General features: G+C 37.4%; 1 protein-coding gene across 1 annotated transcript; it reads right to left on the bottom strand.

The window, feature by feature from the left end:
- Nucleotides 1–3,416: 3,416 nt before the first annotated feature.
- LOC140150048 (uncharacterized) lies at nt 3,417–12,985 on the bottom strand. The gene is made up of 6 exons (XM_072172053.1): nt 12,979–12,985; nt 12,596–12,724; nt 10,935–11,137; nt 10,216–10,293; nt 7,360–7,570; nt 3,417–3,421 (listed from the first exon to the last, which is right to left on the bottom strand). Exons 1-6 carry the CDS (start codon nt 12,983–12,985, stop codon nt 3,417–3,419), a joined length of 633 nt encoding a protein of 210 aa, XP_072028154.1.
- Nucleotides 12,986–13,653: the final 668 nt, after the last annotated feature.

Genomic DNA, 13,653 nt, shown 5'->3' with positions numbered 1-13,653 from the left:
ATCTAGAATATCCAGAATATATGATGTTCCGAGAGCATAAAATAAAGAATACATGACTCAAGTCTGTAATTTTGGTTTGTGTAGCACTGTGTGCAAAATTAGTCGCAAAATAATATTTAAAAAAAAATACAAAAATACGCATTCTGCATTATAATTTGAACATCAGAGGAGCTTTGAGACAAACATTCAAATTAATGGGCCTAAAAAGGACGTGATTTGGCTGCGTGTTTATACCTTCTATTGTTTTATTATTTGTTTGTCTAATTCTTTGCCTCCTATATAGAACTTTGTTGCTTTAAATTGTTTCTAATGAAGGTAGAATTTCTTACTTTTCTGCAATTTGTTTGTTTCTTTGACTCTTGATTTAAACGTTGAAACGGAGAACTTGAACGAACCTCACGTAATGTGAGCTGTTGTAAATTATTCGGCACATTCGGGAGTTGGCAAAAACTCAAGTTGCTAATGCCCTATAAAATAAAATAATAGCAAGTATTCGTTTTGGAACATCTATTACTTCAAACATGTTCTAGGGTCACGACTCAACGACGAATTAAAAAAAGTAGAGAACGACACACTGAGAAAACAATTTTTTCTTTTGAGGTATATTAATGTCTTTATCATGTTTACCGAGAAATATATTGAAGAAATAAATTAAAGCGAAATATGATATTCTACTATGATACGCATTACTTATGACTAAATATGATTGGATGATTTTATATATAGCCTACAGTATATATGATATAATGCCTTTTCATACACTCTTCGATAGCGAGAACCAATCAGAGCAAGCGTTAGAAAAATCCAAACCATGCATTGATTGTGTCTAATTGCAATCCGCGTACTACGCGCAGTGTTTCGTGCACGTTCGCGTCGCGTAGGATTGATTCATTTTTCGGGCGGGTTGATGCAATTATATTTGGTTCTATTTTCCAATATTTTTAGTGATAATTTTGTTATAAAAAAGTAAAAATCACGTGTTTTTTTCTTCTCGTGTATGAAATAGGTTAATGAACTTGTATTACTTGTTGCTCGAGAAATTAGACAAAATAATGCACTTGCGCTGATGTTGATGCGTCTAATGCACTCCCCCGTCGGGGCTCGTGCATTAGACGCATCAACATCAGCGCGCGTGCATTATTTTGTCTAATTTCTCGAGCAACAAGTAATACAAGTTCATTAACCTATAAATATGTTAGAAGAATAATTATCAAGCACGAATAACATGGTTTTATTTAAAACAAACTCATATTGACCATAAAACGAATAAAACAGCGAGCTCTCAACACGCGATATTCAAAATTCCCGCATACCGAAATTGTCTAGTGCAATGATGTCATGGTTATTTGAGCTCAATTGTTGTATTACTAGGACGTCATTGCACTGGACAATTTCGGCGCCCGGTAATTTTGAATAACGTAATGTTGAGAGACGGCTGTATTAATTCGTTTTTATGGTCAACATGAGTTTGTGTAAAATAAAACCGCGTGATTCGTGCTTGATAATTAATTTTCTAACATATCGTCGGTCACAACACATAGTGGCGTAGAGGGATTTTCCAAATTTTCCGTTTCACATAGTGGCGTATAGGTTTAGAGCTACCTATTATCATATAATAGTTATTCCTTGTTAACTATTTAAGATACAGTTTTATAATTTGAACCTTAAGCTTCAATTTCATATGGAATCGGGCTACTGAGAGATAACAGTGCAGGAGTATCGACTCCGTTACTAGTAGCAAGTCCTTCAAAAACGTTTTGCTCTGAAACGTATTTTGTCCTTCCCGTACGCCACTATGTGTTGCGACCGACGATATTAGGCATAATGTTGTGATTGCCGGAATGTTCCTTTAATAACATTAAATGTCGGGTTCTATAAAGATCATGAAAACGTTTTTTGCCAAATATTTCGTTAATACTTAAACAATATTTAAAACAAAATTATGATTTGGCAATAAGTTTAAAAATATTTTTTGATAAAAACATAAAAACAAAACGTTTTATACCATTTACCCTTTATATAACCGACATCGAAACGTTTTCTGGTAACCTTTTACGAATAATGTCGAAACTTTTGTGTTTCCTGGGTTGTACCATAGAAGTGTATTTGTGGATAAATCTATTCCAGGTATTACTCTTATATGTATGTATGTGTGGAGGTAATTATTGATATGATTCGCTAAATTATCCAAAAGTGTATTTTATTACATCCGAGTCAAAAAAGATAGAACTAATCTCGGGACTAATCTTGCCTCAAAATATTGCGTGCATTCGGCGAGGTTCGAATGAGCCTTATGAGCATTACATAATTACTGTTTATTATTATTATTATTATTATTATTATTATTATTATTATTAGAATGTTACTATATAATATAATTATTTTACTCGTGAATCAGGGATATATTTATTAACACACATGGTCATCCCCACAAAAGTCGCGAACTTTAAGAACCGCCAAGTTAAAGCACGTTCCATCTGGGCCTCGGCCAGGCTGGTCACCTATAGTAAGAAAATAGTAAGTTATCAATTAATCAATCATACATGACAATCATTAAGGGGTACTACACCCCTGCCCAATTTTGTGCCTATTTTTGCATTTTTCTCAAAAATTATAGCGCATTGGGGAAAAGTAAGATATGTATATTATAGGGGCAAGGACTACAACTACTGCACTGGAAATTTTATTTCAGCGCAGACAACAGTTTCGGAGTTACAGTCAAAAATGAGGGAAAACCAATATTTGATCAATAAATCAATAACTATTTGTTTTGAGTTGCTGAATTTTCAGTACAGTAGTTGTAGTCCTTGCCCTATAATATACATATCTTACTTGTCACCAATGTGCTATAATTTTGAGAAAAATCTAAAAAATAGGCACAAAATTGGCCAGGGTGTAGTACCCCTTAAGGGAACCAACAACACATGCGCTTATCTTACACCATCGGAGACATAAAATTTGCGCACTAAAATACAGCTTGCGATGACTTATGCTCACAGATCCAATTTGATTGGCCAAATGGGCCAGCAATCATCCGCAAAGTGCGTTTTACCAAATGTTCTTACCGGGGGAGGAAGCACTCGCATATATTGGCACGTGCCATGTGCCTGTCAAGAGACCCGACCAAGAGTCCCATTTTTTCTCTGCATATCTGCTACCAATGACCCCTTTTTTTCAAAAGCTTACACCTGTAAAAGGGATAGGGGGCGTGCGCTGGCTTACCCTTTTTTATTTTGATGGCCGAGCGGATTTGCCAAATTAATTGGAGCAGCGCCACCAATCCTTTTAGGGTAAAATAATAAAAGTAGCGAAGACTGGTTTCTAAAAGCGCAGATTTATGCGAACAGAAATACTGCCACCATCAGGGTAAGTTGGTGTGGCAGAACACACCGAGGTATCCGTCAAAGGAATCCCGGTCAGGCTGAAAAACACAACAACAATGAATATTATTAATTTGTTAACAAGTTTTATTAAAGTTCCCACTCTACAAAATGCATCCCACTCCACCACATGAACAACATCAGCCATGTCACCAATGGCCCACCACACCTGACCGAAAGAAATGACCTGATCTCACAATGCACAACCGCCCAATTAAACAACCAGCGACAGCGTGTTCCCAGGGATCGATATAATGGGATAGGCATCGTAGTATTACGTAACACACCGAAAGATGTAGTTTAACTCTAGACAATAGGCGCCATATTGCAGGAGGGTTAGAGTTCATAGAGGAAACGTTAAAGGTTAGTAGATTAGGTCACCCAGGCACATCACTAATGTGTTTCACGAGTTGTAATACCGACAGGTAAAAACATTGATTTTGTAAAATTCTCCCGATTTTTAAAAATTACTAAATAAGGTTAGTACTTCAAACCATTCTTTGATGAATCTATGCAATATGACGGTAATTTTTGAAACATCTAAGAATCAATCTTAAACATCTTCATGATATTCATTTTTTGCGCATGGTCAAAGCATGCTCTTGCGCTATCCACAGACTATCCGGTGGAAACTTCAAAGCAACGATCATGCGTTAATATTTACAAAATGGCGAATGATGTAGTTTAAGTCGAACAATAGCGTGACCGGCGTGACGTAGTTTTTGGCATTGTTCCTATATGCACTTTCACCCTCCTGGTGTTCCCATCTGCCGCCATGACGCAAACGGCCCACCATACCCCGTTCCATGACACATTACATCATTTTACATAAAGTTTCACAATTAACATTACAAAGAATACTTTTTATATGGTTCATCAAAGCATCCTACACAATGACAAGTAATACATGGTACCTTTTTTTTAGGATTCATCAAAACACCTGACACAAGTAAATACATAAACAAAGGTCAATGCACTATTAACTTCAAGCACAAACTATTTGAAATGCCAAACTTCCAACAATTGAATTTTTCCTTACTCTTATACTCAATATGGCTTCACTACAACTGTACTTCTCGTTTCCCAATATTTTCGCCCGAAACCCTTGTTTCGAAACTTCATCACCTTCTTTCCTTTAATAATTTTACCCGCAACACCTGGGCCTAAACTATTTTAATGGTCTCACCCGGAAGTTGGCAAAAATGCATGGGTCGAACCATGTTTAATGTCACACCTGAAAGTTAATTAAAACACGTAGGTTGAATCATTTTAATGGTCACATGACCCGAAAGTTTACCAAACACATGAATCAAACCATTTTTTCACTATTAAATCCGTACCCGCGATAACTGTTTTAATCCACAATCCCATGCAATATATTTACATTACGACTCTTTCACGTACATGTAAAATCCTTTAATACCACACAATCCATGCAATAACATTACGACTCTTTCACGTACATGTTAACTCGCAATTTGAGCGCCTCAAACCTTCGCGTCCCTAAACCTCTCTCACAACTCGCCTAATCTGCAACTCCTAAATTCATAAACCACAAAAGCGCAATTGCCAACATCAATATTACATCTTACAATTATTTCACAAAAATAACATTATGAACGCACACGGCAAGCATTATTTTTGGAACCATATTACGCCTACACACTGAATACACATGCTTAAGGTGGTACTACACCCCTGTGGTAAATTTGTGACTATTTTTGCATTTTTCTCAAAAAATAATAACACAATGGTAACAAAAGTTATGTATATTATTGGGGCAAGGAATCCAGTTACTACACTGAAATTTCAGTGACTCAAGACAAGGGGTTCATTATATATGATAGGAAACGAGGTACATCCTTACGGTACCTCTTTTCTTATCATAAATAAGAAACCACTTGTCTTGGGTCACTGAAATTTCAGTGTAGTATTTGGATTCCTTGCCCCTATAATATACATAACTTTTGTTACCACTGTGTTATTAGTTTTTGAGAAAAATGCAAAAATAGACACAAATTTATCGAGGGGTGTAGTACCCCCTTAACGAATGTCCTCATGGAAATCTATGTTGCGCACAACCTTCGGGAGCTGATGCTGGGAACCACATCAACACATTCTGCACCACTGCGCAGATTTCCACTTGAAAGACAATCTTTTTATATAAAACAAGCTTTTTATACACACTTGTACAATATTTCAACAATGGCTGCGTCATTTATCACCTTTTTAATGATCTATTTTTGTCACACACCAATCATCAATTTCAATGCTAATTTTGTCAACAATGGCTTGCCATACTCAAGTCATAAATACACAATTGTATTTACTAAAGTTACACAACAATTTCCTACTTGCACACAAGTTATTTACAAAGCATGAATACACATTTTTATCAAAACATTTTTATAGGCCTACAAATCTTGAATCAAATGATGCACTATACCTCTACACAAAGCATTTAGCCAAAACCAAAATATGATTACGCAATCAGCATGCACAAATTTGGTAAATTATGCAACTACATGTTATTTAAAGTCACACATTATTTCACCCTGGCCTACCTTTTCGCACCTGAACCTGAACTCTGACCCAATTTAAGATATTTTGACTCTCAAAACAATGTTCAAAACAAATACAACCCAAAACATTGCTCAAAACACATCCCAATTTGGCAAACATTTGTTTTACTCATCCCCCCACAAGAAGCACAAATTGTTTGTTTACATTTAGATATGCATATCAAAATAATAAACTCACATTAAAAATATACACACAATGTCCCATGTCGTCGCCTGTCGATCTTGCTTGTCTGCCGTCGTCGCGCAGTGCACTGAATAAAATCCGACATTTTGCTGGCCAGCTTTTTAATTGCGAAATGTCCATTGCAGAAATGGAAGAAAACGGCGTCTTCGCTAAATCACTTGAAAATATCATGTCCATTGCGTACGTCATGAGCTGCCAAAACTCCATTGAAGACATAACCTCAATCTAGGCGATAATATCCACTCAAATAATGCGAATCTTTCCCCATTTCTCAGCATACTTCAAAGTAAAATGTCGTCACAATTACAACTCGTCAACTGGGTAATTTGTATCGTCCATTCGCTGCTGTCAATTTTGCTCTGTCTTGTACACACGAAAATATTGTCACAGTAATCTCCATCTCTTCCAAAACTCTCGTCTTTCTTTCAGAAAAGCACACAAAGGTAAATATATCTGTCCAAACTGTCGAAATTGTCTTCTCTCGTCGCTTTCTACTCGCCTATCCATCACGTAACACGGTCTGCAGTCTCTCCGTCTCCTGAATCAGTCTTGGTCGTCCTGCATCAGTCCCCTGGTCTAGTCTGACAAGTTTCACAAATCGCGCACCTGAAATCTTGATCAGCTGACTTTCCGAACCAATCAGCGTCCGCGATTGTAAATCTTCACAAAGGCAATACCGCTTCCGGATTAACGTCGTCTATACGCGCTGAACACAATGCAGAACTTCTAAAAATAACTGAAGTACCGTACACAAGCAGGGGTTGTATACAACAGAAATACCTTGATGTGACCGCAAAACACGTGATTATTTGGCTTGCAAAATAATGGAAAAACAAGCTATTTATAGAGGGGAAATCCCGTTACACACCCAATCCATTATTATTCATGGAAGCTACACCCAATGATCCCCTTTAATATTTTAATAGGCGTACGACTGGAAAATTTTACGTCAGCCTCAACTCAAGAATCACCTGTATTCCACCCCCGGGATTCCACCATTCCGTTTTAATATTCAGTTTAGTTTAATTTGCCTATTTCACTGTTTGCCACCAGATTGATTGCAGTCCACACCGAATGACCTGCTTTTAGCTTCTTAAAAGGGTCCACACATGACCCCTCCCCTATTTGTTTTTAGAGAAAATCACCCTACACATATAAACCCGTACAGTAGTTCTTCGGTAGGCACAGGTATGTCAAGTGCCCGGGTTCTTACCGTGTTCATCGGCGATATTTTGACAAAGCTCTTCATACTCCGAGCTAAACATGAGTTTTCGCAGTGCAGGTTGAAACCATTCCAAGACACGAGAGTCTTTGCGAGCCATAAGTCCACACCCTCCGGGAGTACAAGGGGCCAATTCTTCCGAGACTATTTCTATATCAGTTCGACCCAGGGCGATACTGGTACTAATGAACCATGCGTCGATCTAAAAATAGAGAAAAGGAGAAGAACACTCAAAAACCAATAATACATGCGAAGATATGAAAATGCAGAGAAATAAGAAATTGATTTTGATGTTTGATGTAGAGCTTATCAAAGATACGCAATACATGTCTTACTATAAATTTTGTTTGGCATCAGTTGTAAAATAAAACCATCATGACTATAAACCATTGTACTGTCGTTGTAAACTGTCTACGATTTTACAACCACGAAATACAGTACACTCACGCAGAACTATGAGACCATATGAGGTCCTGTGTCACAACCTGGTGTACCTTTGTGTTATATAGTAAAAAAATTAAATGGTTCAAACATTTTACCTACACATCTCATTTGAAGTGGTTCATCCTCCTGAGCATTTTGACACCTTTTTTTTAATGGAAATCGGTTAAAAAATGAGAGAGTGCAGGCAAAAACAATCACAAAGTAGGGAGGATGTAACCCCACCTCTTTTTTCCACATTTACAATCATTCTGAGCAAGTATTGGTGTCTTAAATGAACTTCTGTATTTATTTACTTGGTTTAGATGTCTGGGAGTCCATTTAGACATTTTTTACTAGATTCAAAGTTTTAATGGGGGTTTTAAATCAAATTTACGATATGAATCCCCCCTAATCCTCCTCCCCCTAATCCTCAACCACCCTTGGCACATTTCATGCCAAAGTCATTAGAAAATAATTTAATTATAACTCAATTTAAGACCTAATTGAATCTTCTAAGTGAAGGAATACTCAAGAGACAGTGTTTTGAAATCCAAGCTGCACATCAAAATGTGTCAAAACCACCTTTTTGGGTACCCCAGTATATGACACAGGATCATGATCGGTTCCGTCTCTAGATAATGGAGCAAAAGGCATACATATACTACTAATCCTAAAGTAATGTGAATACTCAGAACTAAAAGCCATCTTATTTTTCACTCCATAATACAAACACACTATACAGCATCATGTACAGACCTATTGACCACCAGCATATAACTAACCGCTCTCGTACACCAAGACTGTTTTACTTTGTTACAAATCTTCCTTCCAAATAAATACGGTGACTTTGGTGTCAACTATTATAGCCGCACCGCACCCCGTTGTCAATTCAAATATGGTAGCAAATAACCCAGTTGTGTTGTTAATTTGCGCGCGCGGTTAGAAGCTAGCTTTATGTTATCAAGAAAATCCTCTTCAAATATCGCGGCGCTTGCTGAGAGCTGCATTGATTGGTCGGGGGCAATGATGGCTAAGTCGCCGCTTTACACAAACGGTAAGGCAGTGCGAACACTGACGTGACCGAGGTCAGTCCTGTTGATGTGTTATGACCATCCCGTATGCCATGTACGTACACTGTTATCATCATCGCGTATGCGTTCGTATTTTGATCGTATGAATTAGAAATAACAAATTTTGTGAAAACTTCACCACCTAAAGCCTCGATTTTTGCAGGGTATGTTAGTTTATTAAAGTACATCAGAATCATGTTATAATTCAGAACAACCTTGAGAGAGCAAATGTTACAATGAATTTAATAATAGTAAAGTGTACATTAACAGTATGCACGGACCCGAGGGATGGTCTAGCAGAACTACGACTTCTAATTCGAAGTTAACTCTCTTCACGCGGGTGTCGACTGCAGACGACAAGTTTCAATTTTTTTTTAAAATTTCAAAAATTTCAGAAATGTAGATTTTTATGACCATATTCGGAATCAGCATGAAAAATCAGAGAAGATGAGAAAAGAGGAGATCGCTCGAACATATAATCCGATTACCCACAGTTAACCTCCATTCACTTTTCTTTGTTTGGGGTACTTAAAACACCACTTGAAACTTCCTTTGTGGTAATCTGTTCATCCGCCACACGCTCGACTGATTTGGTAGTTCTCTTTAGTGGAGAAAATATTCCACACACGGAAGTACATCGTTAAATTCCCAATTTCGCAGTCAAATCATGCTTTTTTTCTTTAAAAAAAATAATACTAACCAGGGTGACCATGATTTTTAAACGAGTGAAAAAGCATTATATATATCGTAACTCCCATTTAAAAAATCGAAAATTGTGTTAAGTTATGGAAAGTCAAGCATAATTAATTTTCCAATAAAATTAATATAAGGTCAAAGGAAAAGAAATTTAAATGATAACCATTTGAATATTTGCGGCAGTTTACGGAAACTTAAAACTAGTGTAATCAGTAATTCAAACTCGTGTCAGTTTCTCCATATACTCCCGTTTTGTGTCCAAACGTGTCCAAAAATGCTATTTGGATCCAAAATGTGGGTCTTTTTCACAGGGATCTCGGGTCAAACTTAGCAGCCGGTCATGCCAAACAATACAGAAATTATATTTCGCGGTCAACTGACGTAACAAATTGATATCCGGGCATGCGCCGTTTAGAAATAGACAGTCGTGACTCGCAAAGCCACTTATCGTATTAGTTGATCAATCGGATTACATCATTGTTTCCATCAATAGGCGGATGCACACATTATTTATTTGATGTGGGCAGCGAGCGACCTCCTCTTTTATCATCTTCTCTGGAAAAATGCATTAAAATGAGTACAAACAAGCCTAATATTGGTTCAGTAGTTCTTAAGATAGTTCTTAAGACATGGCTAGCATGCAGAGCATTAAACTTACTTCTTTGTTTTGAAGTGCCTGGACACAGCCATCAATTCCTGCACAATGCACCACGTTGTCAGATGGGATATCTGCTCCCTGTAACATGGATAATTGAATAATAATATGATGTTAATTTATCCATTGAAGGCTCATTATATAACCCCCACTATGCAGTAATATAATTCTATTTGGTCGTTTAGGGAGAGATCAATCGATAAGCAGGGGTGTAGCAATACCATTCGGGTCAATGGACAAGGAGAAGTGCGGGCCCCTTTTAACATCTCCTTTATCGGCTCTATCCCTAACCCACTTCATTTTTGCTTTTGCTCGGGGCCCTGGACTTCGTCCACCCTGTCCACCCGGTTACTACTCCCCTGTCTATGCTTTTTGCATCGCAACATAGCGAAAAATGTCAGTGTTGTACATGCTATGCTACTATCAAAAGCTCAGTTTAATTTTGACACCAGATGTATGTGATGAGCTGCAGGTAAGTCCGAAATGGCGCAAAAAGTGGGTAAAATTAGTCTGTGTTTCTATGGGACGCTAAATTAATGTTGCGCCACGTACGGGCAAAAGAAGAAACGATAAAGTTTGTTCTATATATTCGAATCAAAACAAATATTACAAAAAGTGACACTTATGAATGTTTAGTGCAAAAAATGGCGCGAAAAGTGGGCAAAACTTATAGTGCGTGTTTCCTTGAGATATACCGTTTGTAAGACAATGTGTATACTTACAATAATCAAATCGGCATAATTAGCAGCGACACATTGTTCACTGGATGAAAATCCATTGCCGAAACCGATTTTCTTCTCCGTCAAATCACGATAATCAAAGTTGCCAGTGTTGCCTGGTAAGGTGACGAAAACTTGCATTATCGGTTTATCGTACTCGTCGCTGTAATCAAAATATCGTCTACGTTCGACTGTGTTTCTCCATCCTTAAAAGTAATGACAATACATATAATTAAAATGAATTTCAAAAAATCGCCGTTCGACGTGACCTGTAGGCCTAGTGGTAGATCTACCGTTCTACCTAGTGTTTTCAAGGTTGAGTTGTGAGGCATGTGTCCGAGTCCCTTTAATTCTAACGAAATGACGTAGAGTATAACAACAATCTGAACGAACGTTTTATCCAGAGGGAGCCGGCCAAGATCGAGTGAATTTTGTAGTCGTCACTGGTAGTCATTGGTTTTACACGTAAACACGAAAATGTCTCAAATAATTCCAAAAGTGTATGTATATTATCGAGCAATATTTTATCAGTCTAAATCCGTTGAGGTTCGTCAGTGAACCTCATTGTAAGTACTGTTTTTTGAATTTTTTGTATGAATAATGTTATGATGCAATACTTAAAAATTCACACATGTACTCGTACACATAAGTTACGTGGTGTAGTGGTCTGCAGGCTTTCCTGCCACCCACGCGGTCCGAGTTCAATCCCCATCTCCAGCGCAGGTGATTTTTTTCTGCATATTTATTTTGAATCCAAAATAATTTATTTTCATGTGAAAATGTATATATCGCACTAGTAAATATATTTTGTGCACTTTTTTTTTTTAACGGGGCCATTAGAGCTGAAAACACACCTCGGCTCGTGGAAAAATAATTGCGTCCAACGTCCAGGCAGTGTTGCCGTCATATTGTTTGTTTTGCTTACGATATTGGCTGTTGCCGTATTAAAATTACGTCGGCCACCATCGTCTGGTTTTATCAATTAGGTGTACAAAAATAAAAAAAGGTCTTCATATACTTAAAGGGGTCACCCTACTCAGCTAGTTCACCACAGAGGAATTGATACCTGTTACTTTGATGGCAGACAGAACAACATTTACATGGACAAATTTCAACTTCAACTGATACCTCAAGCGTGGTATTAATTGGGGTACGGGTTTACACGATTTACATAAGGATAAATATTAAGTGAAGTGTCATACCAGGGGCGGAGTGGGGTGTGGCAACATCCCCAAAGGCATGATGATTTAATTCCTGATCCCCCTCTCTTTGAGCGGACAGTGTTCCGATTTCATGTGATGTGGTGTTTGGCACTCTTGCCGCCTCCTCAATGATTGCGAAAGGGTGGTTACGCCCGGGAGTACTCGAATTTGATTTGGGTATGATGTGCCAATTGAGCATTTTGAAAGTGGATCCATCCATATACCAAATTTTGACCCATCGCAAAATCAAATGTTAATATTTGTGATCAAATTTAATGCAAATTGACATTTTTTAATAACATTTTCCAAAACATTTTGGTAAATTTCGAAAATTTTGGCTGCATAAGATCCAGCCAAAATTGGCCTAAAACAAGGGGGTCATTGATGCTACCCAGGTTTGTGGCACATCCCAGTGTGGTCAATTGTACGGAGGGTGGGGGGGGGGGGGGTTACACCACTTACCTATGCATCCTTCATACCATCCTGCCATCATCCCCATACCACCTCGTGGGTCCTCCCCAGCCACGCTGTACACACAGTTGGTGGTAACGTCATGCACAGTTTTGCATTTCTTGCCTGCAATCCTGCACACTGGACATTAAAAAGAACAATCAGTGGTTCATTAAACAGAGCAATCTGAAAGTCATGTATATTAAAATGTTGGCATATTTGGAACAAGCAAATGGCTGTGTTGATGAACCGAAGAAATACCAAAAATGAATGTGAAAGCTACCTGATTCAGGGACACCATATTTTTTAATTGTTTATTATATCTTATTTCGGTTGTCTTCTAGATCAAGATTACTTATATGGACACAATTCAAAATATAACATTTCAAAGTCACGTGTCATGTTGGATTTGGAGGAGATTTTTGTAAAATCAATTTTTATTCAGTAACTTTTGCTTTTTATGTAAAAAACGGAATAAAGCAAATTTGACAATAAACTGCTGGTACTAAATATTTTGAGACAGCTTGGAGCTGATTGAAATACGGTTATTTTACCTGCGTTCAAAACATCAATGTCAAAACCTGCGCCCACTCCTTCATCATTGCTGTAATGTAAAAGAAATTATAATGATTAATGTGTGTATAGAGAGGCAGAGAGTTACAATAATTACTGGTACACAGAACTGTCGTTAATATACTTTAACTTCACAACAAGATTTGGGTCTTGCCCTTCTGCTGATGAAGAGCTACACCATGTACACGTTGTCTCTGAAAGAACTGTACTGTTTGAATTTTTTTTTTTTTTTAATATGTTAAAGCCACAATGAAACATGTTATTGCACATGAGAAATCCGCTCTCAACTAAATTGATATTAAGAGCGTTGGCTCTTACCATGGAATACCATGAAAAAGTACTATTTCCATGCTCTTACTAACATTGTTCCTTGTTATGCAAATGAGACAGTTTACGCTTCCGTATCTAGACTGTCCCACAGTCTCGGTTCCATCTCTGGATAAATAATTATTATTTTAATTATTTATTATTATTATTTATTATTAATTAGAGCTAAA

The sequence above is a fragment of the Amphiura filiformis genome, chromosome 4 (genome assembly GCF_039555335.1).
Source record: "Amphiura filiformis chromosome 4, Afil_fr2py, whole genome shotgun sequence".
Taxonomy (NCBI): domain Eukaryota; kingdom Metazoa; phylum Echinodermata; class Ophiuroidea; order Amphilepidida; family Amphiuridae; genus Amphiura; species Amphiura filiformis.
This window is presented reverse-complemented; position numbering and strand designations above follow the sequence as displayed.